This window comes from Haematobia irritans, chromosome 4, assembly GCF_050003625.1.
Source record: "Haematobia irritans isolate KBUSLIRL chromosome 4, ASM5000362v1, whole genome shotgun sequence".
In the NCBI taxonomy this organism is placed as follows: Eukaryota; Metazoa; Arthropoda; class Insecta; order Diptera; family Muscidae; genus Haematobia; species Haematobia irritans.
The window spans coordinates 213,678,439-213,692,222 of NC_134400.1; the positions used below are offsets into that span (position 1 = coordinate 213,678,439).

The window sequence follows — 13,784 nt, forward strand, 5'->3', positions numbered from 1 at the left end:
GATTTCCAATTTCAGGCAAATTGGATAAAAACTACGGTTTCTATAAGCCCATGACCCAAAATCGGGAGGTCGGTTTATATGGGGACCATACCAAAACATGGACCGATGCTCACCATTTTTGGCACACCTCTTTACGGTTCTAAAGTACCTCTCGATTTCCAATTTCAGGTAAATTGGATAAAAACTGCGGTTTCTATAAGCCCAAAAAGTAAAATCGGGAGATCGGTCTATATGGGGCTATACCAAAATATGGACCGACACTCACAATTTTTGGCACACGTATTTGTGGTCCTACAATACCTCTAGATTTCCAATTTCAGGTAAATTGAATAAAACTGCGGTTTCTATAAGCCCAAGAAGTAAAATCGGGAAATCGGTCTATATGGGGGCTATACCAAAACATGGACCGATACTCACCATTTTTGGCACACCTCTTTATGGTCCTACAATACCTCTAGATTTCAAATTTCAGGCAAATTGGATAAAACCTGCGGTTTCTATAAGCCCAAGAAGTAAAATCGGGAGATCGGTCTATATGGGGGCTATACCAAAACATGGACCGATACTCACCATTTTTGGCACACCTCTTTATGGTCCTACAATACCTCTAGATTTCAAATTACAGGCAAATTGGATAAAAACTACGATTTCTATAAGCCCAAGACCCCAAATCGGGAGGTCGGTTTATATGGGGACTATATCAAAACCTGGACCGATATAGCCCATCTTCGAACTCGACCTGCCTGCAGACAAAAGACGAGTTTGTGCAAAATTTCAGCACGATTGCTTCATTATTGAAGACTGTAGCGTGATTACAACAGACAGACAGACAGCCAGACAGACGGACATCGTTATATCGTCTTAGAATTTCTCCCTGATCAAGAATATATATACTTTATATAGTCGGAAATCGATATTTCGATGTGTTACAAACGGAATGACAAACTTATTATACCCCCGTCACCATTCTAAGGTGGTGGGTATAAAAAAAGAAATTTGTATTTTTCTCTATCTTCAGAAATAAATTACAATGGATATATAAAAATTTTTTGAAAATTTTCGAATTTTAATTAACAAAAAAAAAAATATATATTCTTCTCTATCTGCAGAAATAAATTACAACAAAACAAGGAAGACATGTTGGAGAAAATCAAAGATTTACAGGATGTCAATGTCAAGTTACAAGATGATCTTATGGATGCCACACAGGAATTAATGATGAAGAACAATGATTTGTCCAATACCAAAAGTGAAATTCAACGACATCGCAATGAAATCGATGTGAGATTTTAAGAAATTGCAACTTTTCATGTAGAAATGCTTGTTTGTATTTGTTTAGAGTTGTATTTTCTTTCAATTAATTTTTAAGTTTTCACACATACACACAAAAATGTGTACATTTTTATTTTAAGAACATTATTTCATAATTTATTTGAGTAGAAAAGAGAGAAAGAAAAAAACAAAAACGTATAGTGACTGATAATGACAATTCTTGTCCTCGTCCTTAAAATACATTTCTTATTAGTAGGCATTTGTTATTATTATATTTTTTTTCCATTTGTAATAACAACAAACTAATATACAGTTTTTTTAAACTTCTTGTATTGTATTCAATTATAAATTATTGGTTTTTCTTGGCCCACTAATCTAATTTAATTTAATTATTTTTTTTAAGAATTCTATACTATTTTGGTCTCAATATATATATACATTTTTTCATTTCACTATGCACTTGTAATACTCTTTGTTTTTATATATATATTCTATATACTAAAGATTATAAAATGTTTCAATTCATATATAACTTTAATTGCATAAGCGAGGAATTTTGAATTCGTATTTTTATTTTCCGTAAAAGGGATTTAGATTGCCTCAATATTTGTATATTATTTATAATCTATGCACATACATACAATATTTTTTTTTTTTTTATAATTTTCTTAAATAAAAAAACAAAACCATATTAATTTCTTAAAGACAAATAGTTTTGTATTATTTTTTATGTTTTATTTGCAATTTAAATGTCAATGAAAACCCAAAAGTGCAGTCTTCTTAACACTTTGGAATAGATTTTGGTTTTTCCCTTGAATTGTAAATGTGTAGAATTTTAAATGTTTTAACGATTTTAGCCTTCCTCAACAAGGGAAAGTTGCTACTTCTACAAAAAGAGAAAATTAAGCGATAATTAATATTTTTCGTAATATTGAATTTATAGAAATTTTCCATAAATTTTTATTTCTATAGAAAATTTTCTTAAAAATTTATTTCTATAGAAAATTTTCTTAAAAATTTATTTCTGCAAAAAATTTTTTTCAAAAATGTCCCGCCCGACGACTATATTATACCCTGCACCACTTTGTAGATCTAAATTTTCGATACCATATCACATCCGTCAAATGTGTTGGGGGCTATATATAAAGGTTTGTCCCAAATACATACATTTAAATATCACGCGATCTGGACAGAATTTGATAGACTTCAACAAAATCTATAGACCCAAAATTTAAGTCGGCTAATGCACTAGGATGGAACACAATGTTAGTAAAAAAAATTTGGGAAACATTTAAATCTGAAGCAATTTTAAGGAAACTTCGCAAAAGTTTTTTTATGATTATCGCTCGATATATATGTATTTGATCAGAAAAACATATATATGGGAGCTATATCTAAATCTGAAACGATTTCAACCAAATTGAGCACGCATAGCTACAATGCTAATTCTACTCCCTGTGCAAAATTTCAACTAAATCGGAGTAAAAAATTGGCCTCTGTGGTCATATGAGTGTAAATCGGGCGAAAGCTATATAAATCTGAACCGATTTCAATCAAATTTGGCACGCATAGCTACAATGCTAAATATACTCCCTGTCATTAGCGTAGCTAGACAATTTTGCTAGGGGGGGCTATAGCCCCCCTAGCTAAAAATTTATAGACTGAACTTATAGGTTCAATTAATGTTTTATTTCATAAAATTGAATAAAAAATTAGACATCAAAATAACTCAACAATTAATTTGTAATAAAGCAACTAAAAGTAGTTCCACACTTTTCCCTGCAAAAAAATTGTGAGTTGTTCTAAAGGCACAATTTTAAAAGTACTTCCAAAAATGTCCTCAATTATTTTAACTATACAGGAAGTTTTTTTACTTCATTTTTTTCATATTTTAATGTGTAATTTTTTGTTTTCTTTTTTTTAATAGTTTAAAAAAAAGAGTACGAATAAATAAATTGGTACAAATTATTCAAATTTTGCCACAAAACTGCTAAATCCATTATAGAAAAATCGATAATTTTGGAAATTATTCGAGGAAAAACGTTTCAAACAAGCGTCAGAATGCATTAAAAATCATAAAAACAATATAAAAATTATTTATTTGGTAAAATATCACAAAATTTTTTAATTCACATTCAAAACACTGAATTCGGATCTCACCTTATGAAGTGATGCAAATTCATTGCAACGGCTGTTGAAACGGTGGGCATTTATCCTATGACAAGCTCATATTACACTCATTGCTTCTCCGCCAATTTTGCACCACTTCTAGACCCAAAAGAACATTTTCACTACTTTTTTGCCAACGCTTTTTCGCAGCATTATTAAGATATTAATTTATGAAAGAATAGTTTTTATATCAATTACTATTTTAAAAATTAAATTAAATTGACTAAACTAAATCAATCATAAGTTCAACCACAGCTTTATTTCATAAATATCTGACTTAAAACATTGCCATCGGCAACTGCTATCACAACCCAAGTAATTCGATTGTTCATGAAAGTCTTTAGCGGAACTTTGTGCGATTGTATATACTTGTTTAATTTTTATAAAAATTAAAACAAATATTGACATTTATTGAAAAATGGAAAATCATAAATAGAGTTTCAAATTCTGGGGGGGGCTAAAATTTTTCTGGGGGGGTCTAAGCCCCCTCCCCAGAGGCCTTCCTACGCTTATGCTCCCTGTGCAAAATTTCAACCAAATTGGGCCAAAGCTCTGGCTTTTAGGACCATATTAGTCCATATCGGGCGAAAGATATATATGGGAGCCATATCTAAATCTGAACCGATTTCTATCAAATTTTGCACACTTCACTATACGACTAAGTGTTATGTTTGTACAAAATTTCAAGCAAATCGGTATACAACTCTGGCTGCTGGGTACATATAAGTCCATATCGGGCGAAAAATATATATGGAAGATATATCTAAATCTGAACCGATTTCAATCAAATTTGGCACACATGACTATACTACCAATTGTACTCCTAGTGCAAAATTTCAACCAAATTCGACCAAAATCTGGCTTCTGGGGCCATATAAGTCCATATCGGGCGAAAGATATATATGGGAGCTATATCTAAATCTGAAGCGATTTCAATCAAATTTGGCACACTTGACTATACGACTAAGTGTTATGTTTGTACAAAATTTCAAGCAAATCGGTATAAAACTCTGGCTGCTGGGTACATATTAGTGCATATCGGGCGAAAGATATATATGGGAGCTATATCTAAATCTGAACCGATTTCTTCCAAAATCAATAGGGTTCTATTCTGACCCAAATTAGGAACATGTGCCAAATTTGAAGGCGATTGGACTTAAATTGCGACCTAGACTTTGATCACAAAAATGTGTTCACAGACAGACGGACGGACAGACGGACATGGTTATATCGACTCAGGGACCCACCCTGAGCATTATTGCCAAAGACACCATGTGTCTATCTCGTCTCCTTCTAGGTGTTACAAACATATGCACTAACCTTTAATACCCTGTTGCACAGTGTGGCGCAGGGTATAAAAAAAAAATTGGCCAACAATTTATGTAAATAGAAAATTTGGCTAATATTTTATTTCTATAGAAACTTTTCTAAAAATTTTATTTCTATAGAAAATTTTCTCAAATTTTTATTTCTACAGAAAATTTTCTAAAAAATTTATTTCTACAAAAAAAAAAAAAATTGGCCAAAAATTTATGTATATAGAAAATTTGGCTAAAATTTTATATCTATAGAAAATTTTCTCAAAACTTTATTTCTATCGAAAATTTTCTCAAAATTTTATTTCTGTAGAGAAAATTTCTCAAAATTTTATTTCTACAGAAAATTTTTTGAGAAATTTATTTCCACAGAAAATTTTGTCAAAATTTTATTTATATATGGAAAATTTGGTAAAAATTTTATTTCTATAGAGAATTTTCTCAAAACTTTATTTCTATCGAAAATTTTCTTAAAATTTTATTTCTGTAGAGAAAATTTCTCAAAAGTTTATTTCTACAGATTTTTTTTAAATGTATTTCTACAGAAAATGTCAAAATTTTATTTATATATGGAAAATTTGGTCAAAATTTTATTTCTATAGAAAATTTTCTCAAAACTTTATTTCTATAAAAAAAAAACATTACTCAAAATTTTATTTTTAGAGAAATTTTTCTTAAAAATTTATTTCTATAGAAAATTTTGTCAAACTTTATTTGTATAGAAAATTTGGTCAAAATATTATTTATATAGAAAATTATCTCTAAATTTTATTTCTATAGAAAAATTTTCTCAAAATTTTATTTCTACAGAAAACTTTTTAAAAAATGTATTTCTACAGAAAATGTTGTCAAAAATTTATTTATATAGAAAATTTGGTCAAAATTTTATTTATATAGAAAATTTGGTCAAAATTTTATTTATATACAAAATTATCTTTAAATTTCTATAGAAAGTTTTCTCAAAACTTCATTTCTATAGAAAAACATTTCTGAAAATTTTTCTTTTTAGATAAATTTTTCTTAAAAATTTATTTCAACAGAAAATTTGGCCAAAAACTTATTTATTAGAGGTCAGCCCGTGGACCCTCTAAGGACCCACAAACTGACAATCTTAAAGGAAAACACCTCAGCTTTGTAAGAAAAAATGTTTTTGAAATTTTTAGCCGTTGAAAAGTTTCAGAATTATTAAAAAAAAACGATTTGGAGCCAATATGCAATAGAGTCTGGGAACAAACAAAATTAGTATTATAGTTCTCTTCAATTACAATTTCAAATTAAAATTGTATTGGAGTCCGAGAGTATCTCTAGTTTTTCGTTAAAGGAAAAATAAATTCTTGCGATTTGCGATTCCGAATATCGGAATATGGGGGAATATATCAGAAATTGCTGCATCTACTTTTAATTAGGGGTGCTGGAAAAAATTCCAGGTGAACCGGTGAACTGAAGAATGTTGGGCAAGGAACAAGTCATCACATGATCTGCTTAGTGTTCAGTCCAAATATCATAAAATGGGGTACCCTAGATGAGCTCCGTGTTCTTTAATTCACCATTGATACGGGCCAATAATTCGGCATAGTAGATCCTTGTGATCGTTTCTCCATGTAATTGATGTGGATCACACAGGCAGAGAAGGAATATGGTCACCCCAACCATGTTCCAAGAGCAAAATGTTACTTTTTCACGGAAAACATGTAGCATGTTTTTGGAAACCATGTTCTTTTCTCGGAGTTATGTATATTTTTGCGACAAAAATGCTACATGCTACAAAAAGCAACATGGTGCTCTTGAAACATGCTTGAGGTGATCATATTCCTTCTCTGGGTGCACCTTGTGAATGCTAGAAGACGGCGACCATCCCATATCCGAGACAATAGTCTTCCACTCATAGAAAAAAGTCTGCTATTTCAGCAAACAGTGACTGCACCCAGAGAAGGAATATGATCACCTCAAACATGTTTCAAGAGCAAAATGTTATTTTTGGACGGTGATCATGTAACATTTTTATCGCAACCATGTTATTTTCTAGGAAATTATGTATCTGTTTGCGAAAAGCATTTTATGTTTGGCGAGAAAACAACATTTTTACCATAAACATGTTACGTGGTCACCATCCAAAAATAACATTTTGCTCTTGAAACATGTTTGAGGTGATCATATTCCTTCTCTGCGTGTGATTTCCCTTTTTCAGCACACTGCTCGCTGTTTTAGCATACTTTTCTGCTGTTTCTACTAACAAATTTCTTTGGGTGTCGCCTTCATCAGAGCAACTGTGACGATTGCTGTCTCGACCCTTTCTTGATTGCCTACACACAAAAAATATGTTTTGCCTTCAATCACGAAATTAATTGATCTAATTAGTTTCTAATTGAAATGCCTTCAATCACAGAAATGATAGTATCAATTAAAATTAATTGATCCAATTAAAAAATTAATAGGTATTATTAATTTTTGTGATTGATTTTTGTTTCAATTAAAAATTTTTTTGAAAAAATTAAATTTTTAATTGAAAATTTTTTGAAATTCAATGAAGACTTTAATTGGAAAAATGTTCGTGATTTTTTTTTGCTCTGTATGTATTCTAACAAAATCCCTCTATCGAATCTTATGAAACAAAGCAGAAACTCCAGATTATTATTATTATTTCTTTACCCTAAGAGAAAAACCAACAACATTTTGTATATCAGATTTAACTTTAATTTACTGCATGCCGAATTCAATACCATTTTAACTTATTTTTTTTGTTTCATCATTATTTATATATTTTTTTATTACTATTTGGTTGCTGTTATAATGTTTTGAATGTTGATGTATGTCTGCTCATTTATTTCTTTCTATTTTTTGGCATATTTAATAGCTAAAATTGCTAAAAAACTTTATAACGCAATAAATGTTTAAACGAAGAGATCGGCTTATATAAAAGTAGAGTGAAGTCTCTTACTAACATAATTTCTGTGTATTGTATGTTCAATAAAAGTAGAAACCAAAATACAGATCATCAATGAATAAAAATATGCTTCTTCATATTTATAACATCATCATGATTATCATCAACATCATAATCATCATCATTCGTAAATAACCATCAATATTGTCAATAATCAATCGACGTGTGATTGACATTCATTGATATGCAATTACCGTTAATCAACAACATGAAACCATGGATGAATTAAACAAACGGACCTGATTGATCACTATTAACTAACCATAGCAATTAAATTAAAAAACTAACCATAACAATTAATAATTACTAATGTCATCATTATCATCACAATCATCATCAACATCTTATGGCATGAATATTTAATTAAACTCATCTTCATCATTTATCTCATTTCATCTCATCTCATCTGTATTATGTATCGGGAATACAACAATCATTACTCATTAATATCTCTCTTTGTCTCTTTGTCAATGGTTAACTGTTTTTCGTACATTACACTCACCAATGCCATTACCATCATTGTTGTCAACATCAAATACTCTCCTCATCACTACCTTCACTATATACAAACAAACACAAATCCACACAATCATAAACCGTTAACAACACCAACAACTATCTAACCTATAAACCAACCAAACACCACGCAATAATAGTCCAAGAAATCACTTTTTTCATTAAATAAATAATAAGAAAAAAAACAACAAAACTAAGTCATAAATTAAATAATATCAATCATGAATCAAGCAAATTCATTGTTTGTAAACCAATCAACAACAGCATCATCTAAATCATAATCATAATCAAAGTCACAAAATATAACATATGACCGTAGTTTAACTACTCAACTAGACTGGATGTTTAACAGATATAAAAAAAAACAAAAGACAAAAAACAACAACAATAAACTGCAATTTTTAATTCAATCAACTACCTTTTCACCTACGCACAGCGTTTAACCGAGGACATCTGTAATTTGAGCACTCTTTGTATTAATTACCGGAAATTATCGCCTTGTACGGAAATGCCACCGTTTCCTGCCTTGAATTTGAATATGAACAGTGAAGGGGGTGAGAATAACCAGGATGACATTGGTGGTATTTTGAATTTATTAAAAATGTGGCATTCCGATGGTCAGTTAAAGGATACTCGCGTTCAACAATTCATGAAGGGTGTTTTGCACATAAATGTGAGTATGAAATTCATTGTATTTACAAAGCAATAAAATTCTAACCAAAAAGAAATGCAAAAAGCCCGCCCTAGAACTAATCTAAGAAAATCGAAAAAATTAATGACAATGGAATTTTACGACTTTACACCACGGTTTCTACAGTTGGTAGAAATCTTCCAAAAATGGTAGATTTTTTATTGTTTGGTAGATTGGTAGAATTCTTGATGTTTTGGTAGATTTTGCAAAATATTCCTCTCCAACTAAGAGATACTTCACAAGTTCTCTATAGAAATAAAATTTTGAGAAAATTTTCTATAGAAATAAAATTTTGACAAACTTTTCTATAGAATAATAAAATTTTGCGAAAATATTGTATACAAAGAAAAATTCGCAAAAATGTTCTATAGTAATAAAATTTTCACAAAATTTTCTATAGAAATATTTTTTTTACAAAATTTCATATAGAAATACATTTTTTACACAATTTTCTATAGAAATGAAATTTTGACAAAATTTAATATAGCAATAAAATTACAAAAATTTTATATAGAAATAAAATCTTGGAAAAATTTTGTATAGAAATAATTTTATTTCTATACAAAATTTTTGCAAAAATTTTCTATTAAACTAAAATTTTGCAAAAAAAATCTATTAATATAAAATTTTGCAAAAATTTTCTATTAAAATAAAATTTTGCAAAAATGTTCTATTAAAATAAAATTTTGCTAAAAGTTTCTATAGAAATAAAATTTTGCTAAAAGTTTCGATAGAAATAACATTTTCATAAAATTTTCTATAAAATAAAATTTTGACAAAATTTTCTATAGAAATAAAATTTAGACAAAATTTTCTATAGAAATAACATTTTGAAAAATTTTCGATAGAAATAAAATTTTGACAAAATGTTTTAAAGAAATAAAATTTTCTATAGATATAAAATTTTGCAAAAATTTTCTATAGAAATAAACTTTTGCAAAAATTTCATACAGAAATAAAAATTTGCAAAAATTTTCTATAGAAATTTTTTTTTTTAATTTTCGTAGAAATAAGATTTTGCAAAAATTTAATATAAAAATAAAATTTTTTATAGAAAGAAAAATTCGCAAAAATGTTCTATAGTAATAAAAATTTCACAAAATTTTCTATAGAAATGTTGTTTTCACAAAATTTTATATAGAAATACATTTTTTACACAATTTTCTATAGAAATGAAATTTTTACAAAATTTAATATAGCAATAAAATGTTGACAACAATTTTATTTAGAAATAAATCTTGCAAAAATTTTGCATAGAAATAAAATCTTGCAAACATTTTCTATAGAAATAAAATAAAATTTTGCAAACATTTTCTATTAAAATAAAATTTTGCAAAAATTTTCTATTAAAATAAAATTTTGCAACAAATTTCTATTAATATAAAATTTTGCAAACATTTTCTATTAAAATCAAATTTTGCAAAAATTTTCTATTAAAATAAAATTTTGCTAAAAGTTTCTATAGAAATAAAATTTTCATAAAATGTTCTATAGAAATAAAATTTTGTCAAAATTTTCTCTAGAGAAATAAACTTTTGCAAAAATTTCATATAGAAATAAAAATTTGCAAAAAATTTCTATAGATTTTTTTTTTAATTTTCGTAGAAATAAAATTTTTTATAGAAAGAAAAATTCGCAAAAATGTTCTATAGTAATAAAAATTTCACAAAATTTTCTATAGAAATATTTCTTTTACAAAATTTTATATAGAAATACATTTTTTACACAAGTTTCTATAGAAATGAAATTTTAATAAAATTTAATATAGCAATAAAATGTTGACAAAAGGTTTATATAGAAAAAAATCTTGCAAATATTTTCTATAGAAATAAAATAAAATTTTGCGAAAATTTTCTATTAAAATAAAATTTTGCTAAAAGTTTCTATAGAAATAAAATTTTGTAATAATTTTCTATAGAAATAAAATTTTCATAAAATGTTCTATAGAAATAAAATTTGGCAAAATTTTCTATAGAAATAAACTTTTACAAAAATTAATTTTCGTAGAAATAAGATTTTGCAAAAATTTAATATAAAACTAAAATTTTTTATAGAAAGAAAAATTCGCAAAAATATTCTATAGTAATAAAAATTTCACAAAATTTTCTATAGAAATATTTCTTTTACAAAATTTTATATAGAAATATATTTTTTACACAATCTTCTATAGAAATGAAATTTGGACAAAATTTAATATAGCAATAAAATGTTGACAAAAAGATTATATAGAAATAAAATCTTGCAAAAATTTTGTATAGAAATAAAATTTTGCAAACATTTTCTATAGAAATAAAATAAAATTTTGCAAAAATTTTCTATTAAAATAAAATTTTGCAAAAATTTTCTATTAATATAAAATTTTGCAAATATTTTCTATTAAAATAAAATTTTGCTAAAAGTTTCTATAGAAATAAAATTTTGCAATAATTTTCTATAGAAATAAAATTATCATAAAATCTTCTATAGAAATAAAATTTTGACAAAATTTTCATAAAATCTTCTATAGAAATAAAATTTTGACAAAATTTTCTAAAAAATAAAATTTAGACAAAATCTTCGATAGAAATGTTTTATAGAAATAAAATTTTGATAAAATTTTCTATAGAAATAAAATTTTGCAAAAATTTTCTATAGAAATAAACTTTTGCAAAAATTTTCTATAGAAATAAAATTCTGCAAAAATTTTCTATAGAAATAAAATTTTGCAAAAATATTCTATAGAATTAAAATTTGAACTTGATTTTGTAATATCTGTTTGGCTAATTTTTCATCTGACTAAATTTAACTTTAAAAGATAAATATTTTTATATTTTAAATGAATCCATAAAATACATAATTGTTGTATATATATTTTCTCCTACAGGCTACAATTGTTCATCCAAATGACAGCAGCTCCAAAAATCACATCACCAATGATAGTCTAAATGAACGGATACGCATCTATGCCAATCAATTGGAAAATGTCTCAAAGGTTTTGGAATCAAGTCCGCCCCAATTAATCAACGATAATCCTGAGCTACAGCAACTTCACAAAGATCTCGAGGCTGTCAAAATCAATGCGAATTGGACCCAGCTATTACAGGAAATAAATCCACAAGAGCAATCACAACGCCAGCATCAAAATCCGTCAACTCATTGTGAAGACATAAATGCCAATTAAATTAAAAAATATACTGTTTTATAATATAAAAAATTAAAAAATAATTAACGTCCAATGAATTTAGTGAAATTGCGAGGAAGAATAAATTAAACTCAAACCCAACCCTCCCCCAACAAAATGACCTACTAAAAATTTACAGTATTTTTTTTAGCTTTTAAAATCTTAAAAACACAATGATAATGTGAGCATAAGTATATTGTATGTGTGAAGTTGAATATTATGTAAATAAATATAAATCTTTTATTGATATTAGTTATATACAATTACTAAACGAAGGAATTATACAACAAAAAAACCACTACAAAGAAATCTTGACTAAATGTTTAAATAAAGCTAGCAATTCAGCTCTTTTAAGTTAAATTTTAGATACTTTATTAGCGAACAAAAAAAGTGTTAATTAAATTCTTTGCCAAAATATATTAGAAAGTTTTCTCCCAGTGTAAGCACACAATAAGTTTTATTTTCCAAGAGCACACAACTATTTACTATACATTTTATTCTTTACATATAAATCAAAGAGAGAAGTCGAAGCCACACTGAACATACTACATATTTGTTGTAAACATATAATTTTTTGTGACAAATAAATATTATCATTGCCAAAATAATATTTTTTGGCGTGAAAGTCGTATAAATTAGATGAGTAAAAATGGCCAAACTTATAATAGAATATAACAGGCTCATAACATTGGTCCTGTGTATTGATCATAATATTTTCACAGTGAACATATAAGACTAGGGGGTTCTATATATAAAACAAGTAAGGAAAGTCTAAAGTCGGGCGGCGCCGACTATATTATACCCTGCACCACTTTGTAGATCTAAATTTTCGATACCATATCACATCCGTCAAATGTGTTGGGCGCTATGTAAGGGGTTGTCCCAAATACATACATTTAAATATCACTCGATCTGGACAGAATTTGATAGACTTCTACAAAATCTATAGACTCAAAATTTAAGTCGGCTAATGCACTAGGGTGGAACACAATGTTAGTAAAAAAAAATATGGGAAACGTTTAAATCTGAAGCAATTTTAAGGAAACTTCGAAAAAGTTTATTTATGATTTATCGCTCGATATATATGTATTAGAAGTTTAGGAAAATTAGAGTCATTTTTACAACTTTTCGACTAAGCAGTGGCGATTTTACAAGGAAAATGTTGGTATTTTGACCATTTTTGTCGAAATCAGAAAAACATATATATGGGAGCTATATCTAAATCTGAACCGATTTCAACCAAATTTGGCACGCATAGCTACAATGCTAATTCTACTTCCTGTGCAAAATTTCAACTAAATCGGAGTTAAAAATTGGCCTCTGTGGTCATATGAGTGTAAATCGGGCGAAAGCTTTATATGGGAGATATATCCAAATCTGAACCGATTTCAAGCAAATTTGGCACGCATAGTTACAACGCTAATTCTACTTCCTATGCAAAATTTCAACTAAATCGGAGCAAAAAATTGGCCTCTGTGGGCAAATGAGTGTAAATCGGGCGAAAGCTATATATGGGAGCTATATCTAAATCTGAACCGATTTTGCTGATATTTTGCAAGTTTTTCGAGACTCATAAAATATTCGGATGATCGGAATTTGAGGAAAATCGGTTGATATACACGCCAATTATGACCAGATCGGTGAAAAATATATATAGCAGCTATATCTAAATCTAAACCGATTTTTCCCAAAATCAATAGGGATCGTCTTTGAGCC

At 27.6% G+C, this 13,784-nt stretch overlaps 1 protein-coding gene across 3 annotated transcripts in view; it reads left to right on the plus strand.

The window, feature by feature from the left end:
• The window catches only part of corn (microtubule-binding protein cornetto), a 110,639-nt gene extending 97,547 nt beyond the window's left edge, over positions 1-13,092 (plus strand). For 2 of the 3 annotated variants that reach the window (XM_075304140.1, XM_075304139.1), the window contains 3 exons: positions 1,110-1,281; positions 8,654-8,890; positions 11,772-13,092. In XM_075304140.1, coding sequence (XP_075160255.1) covers positions 1,110-1,281; positions 8,654-8,890; positions 11,772-12,068 — 706 coding nt within the window. In that variant the 3' untranslated portion in view covers positions 12,069-13,092. Of the gene's footprint in view, positions 1-1,109; positions 1,445-8,653; positions 8,891-11,771 lie in introns of those variants that run through there. The other variant, XM_075304141.1, reaches the window with a different exon arrangement.
• Positions 13,093-13,784: the final 692 nt, after the last annotated feature.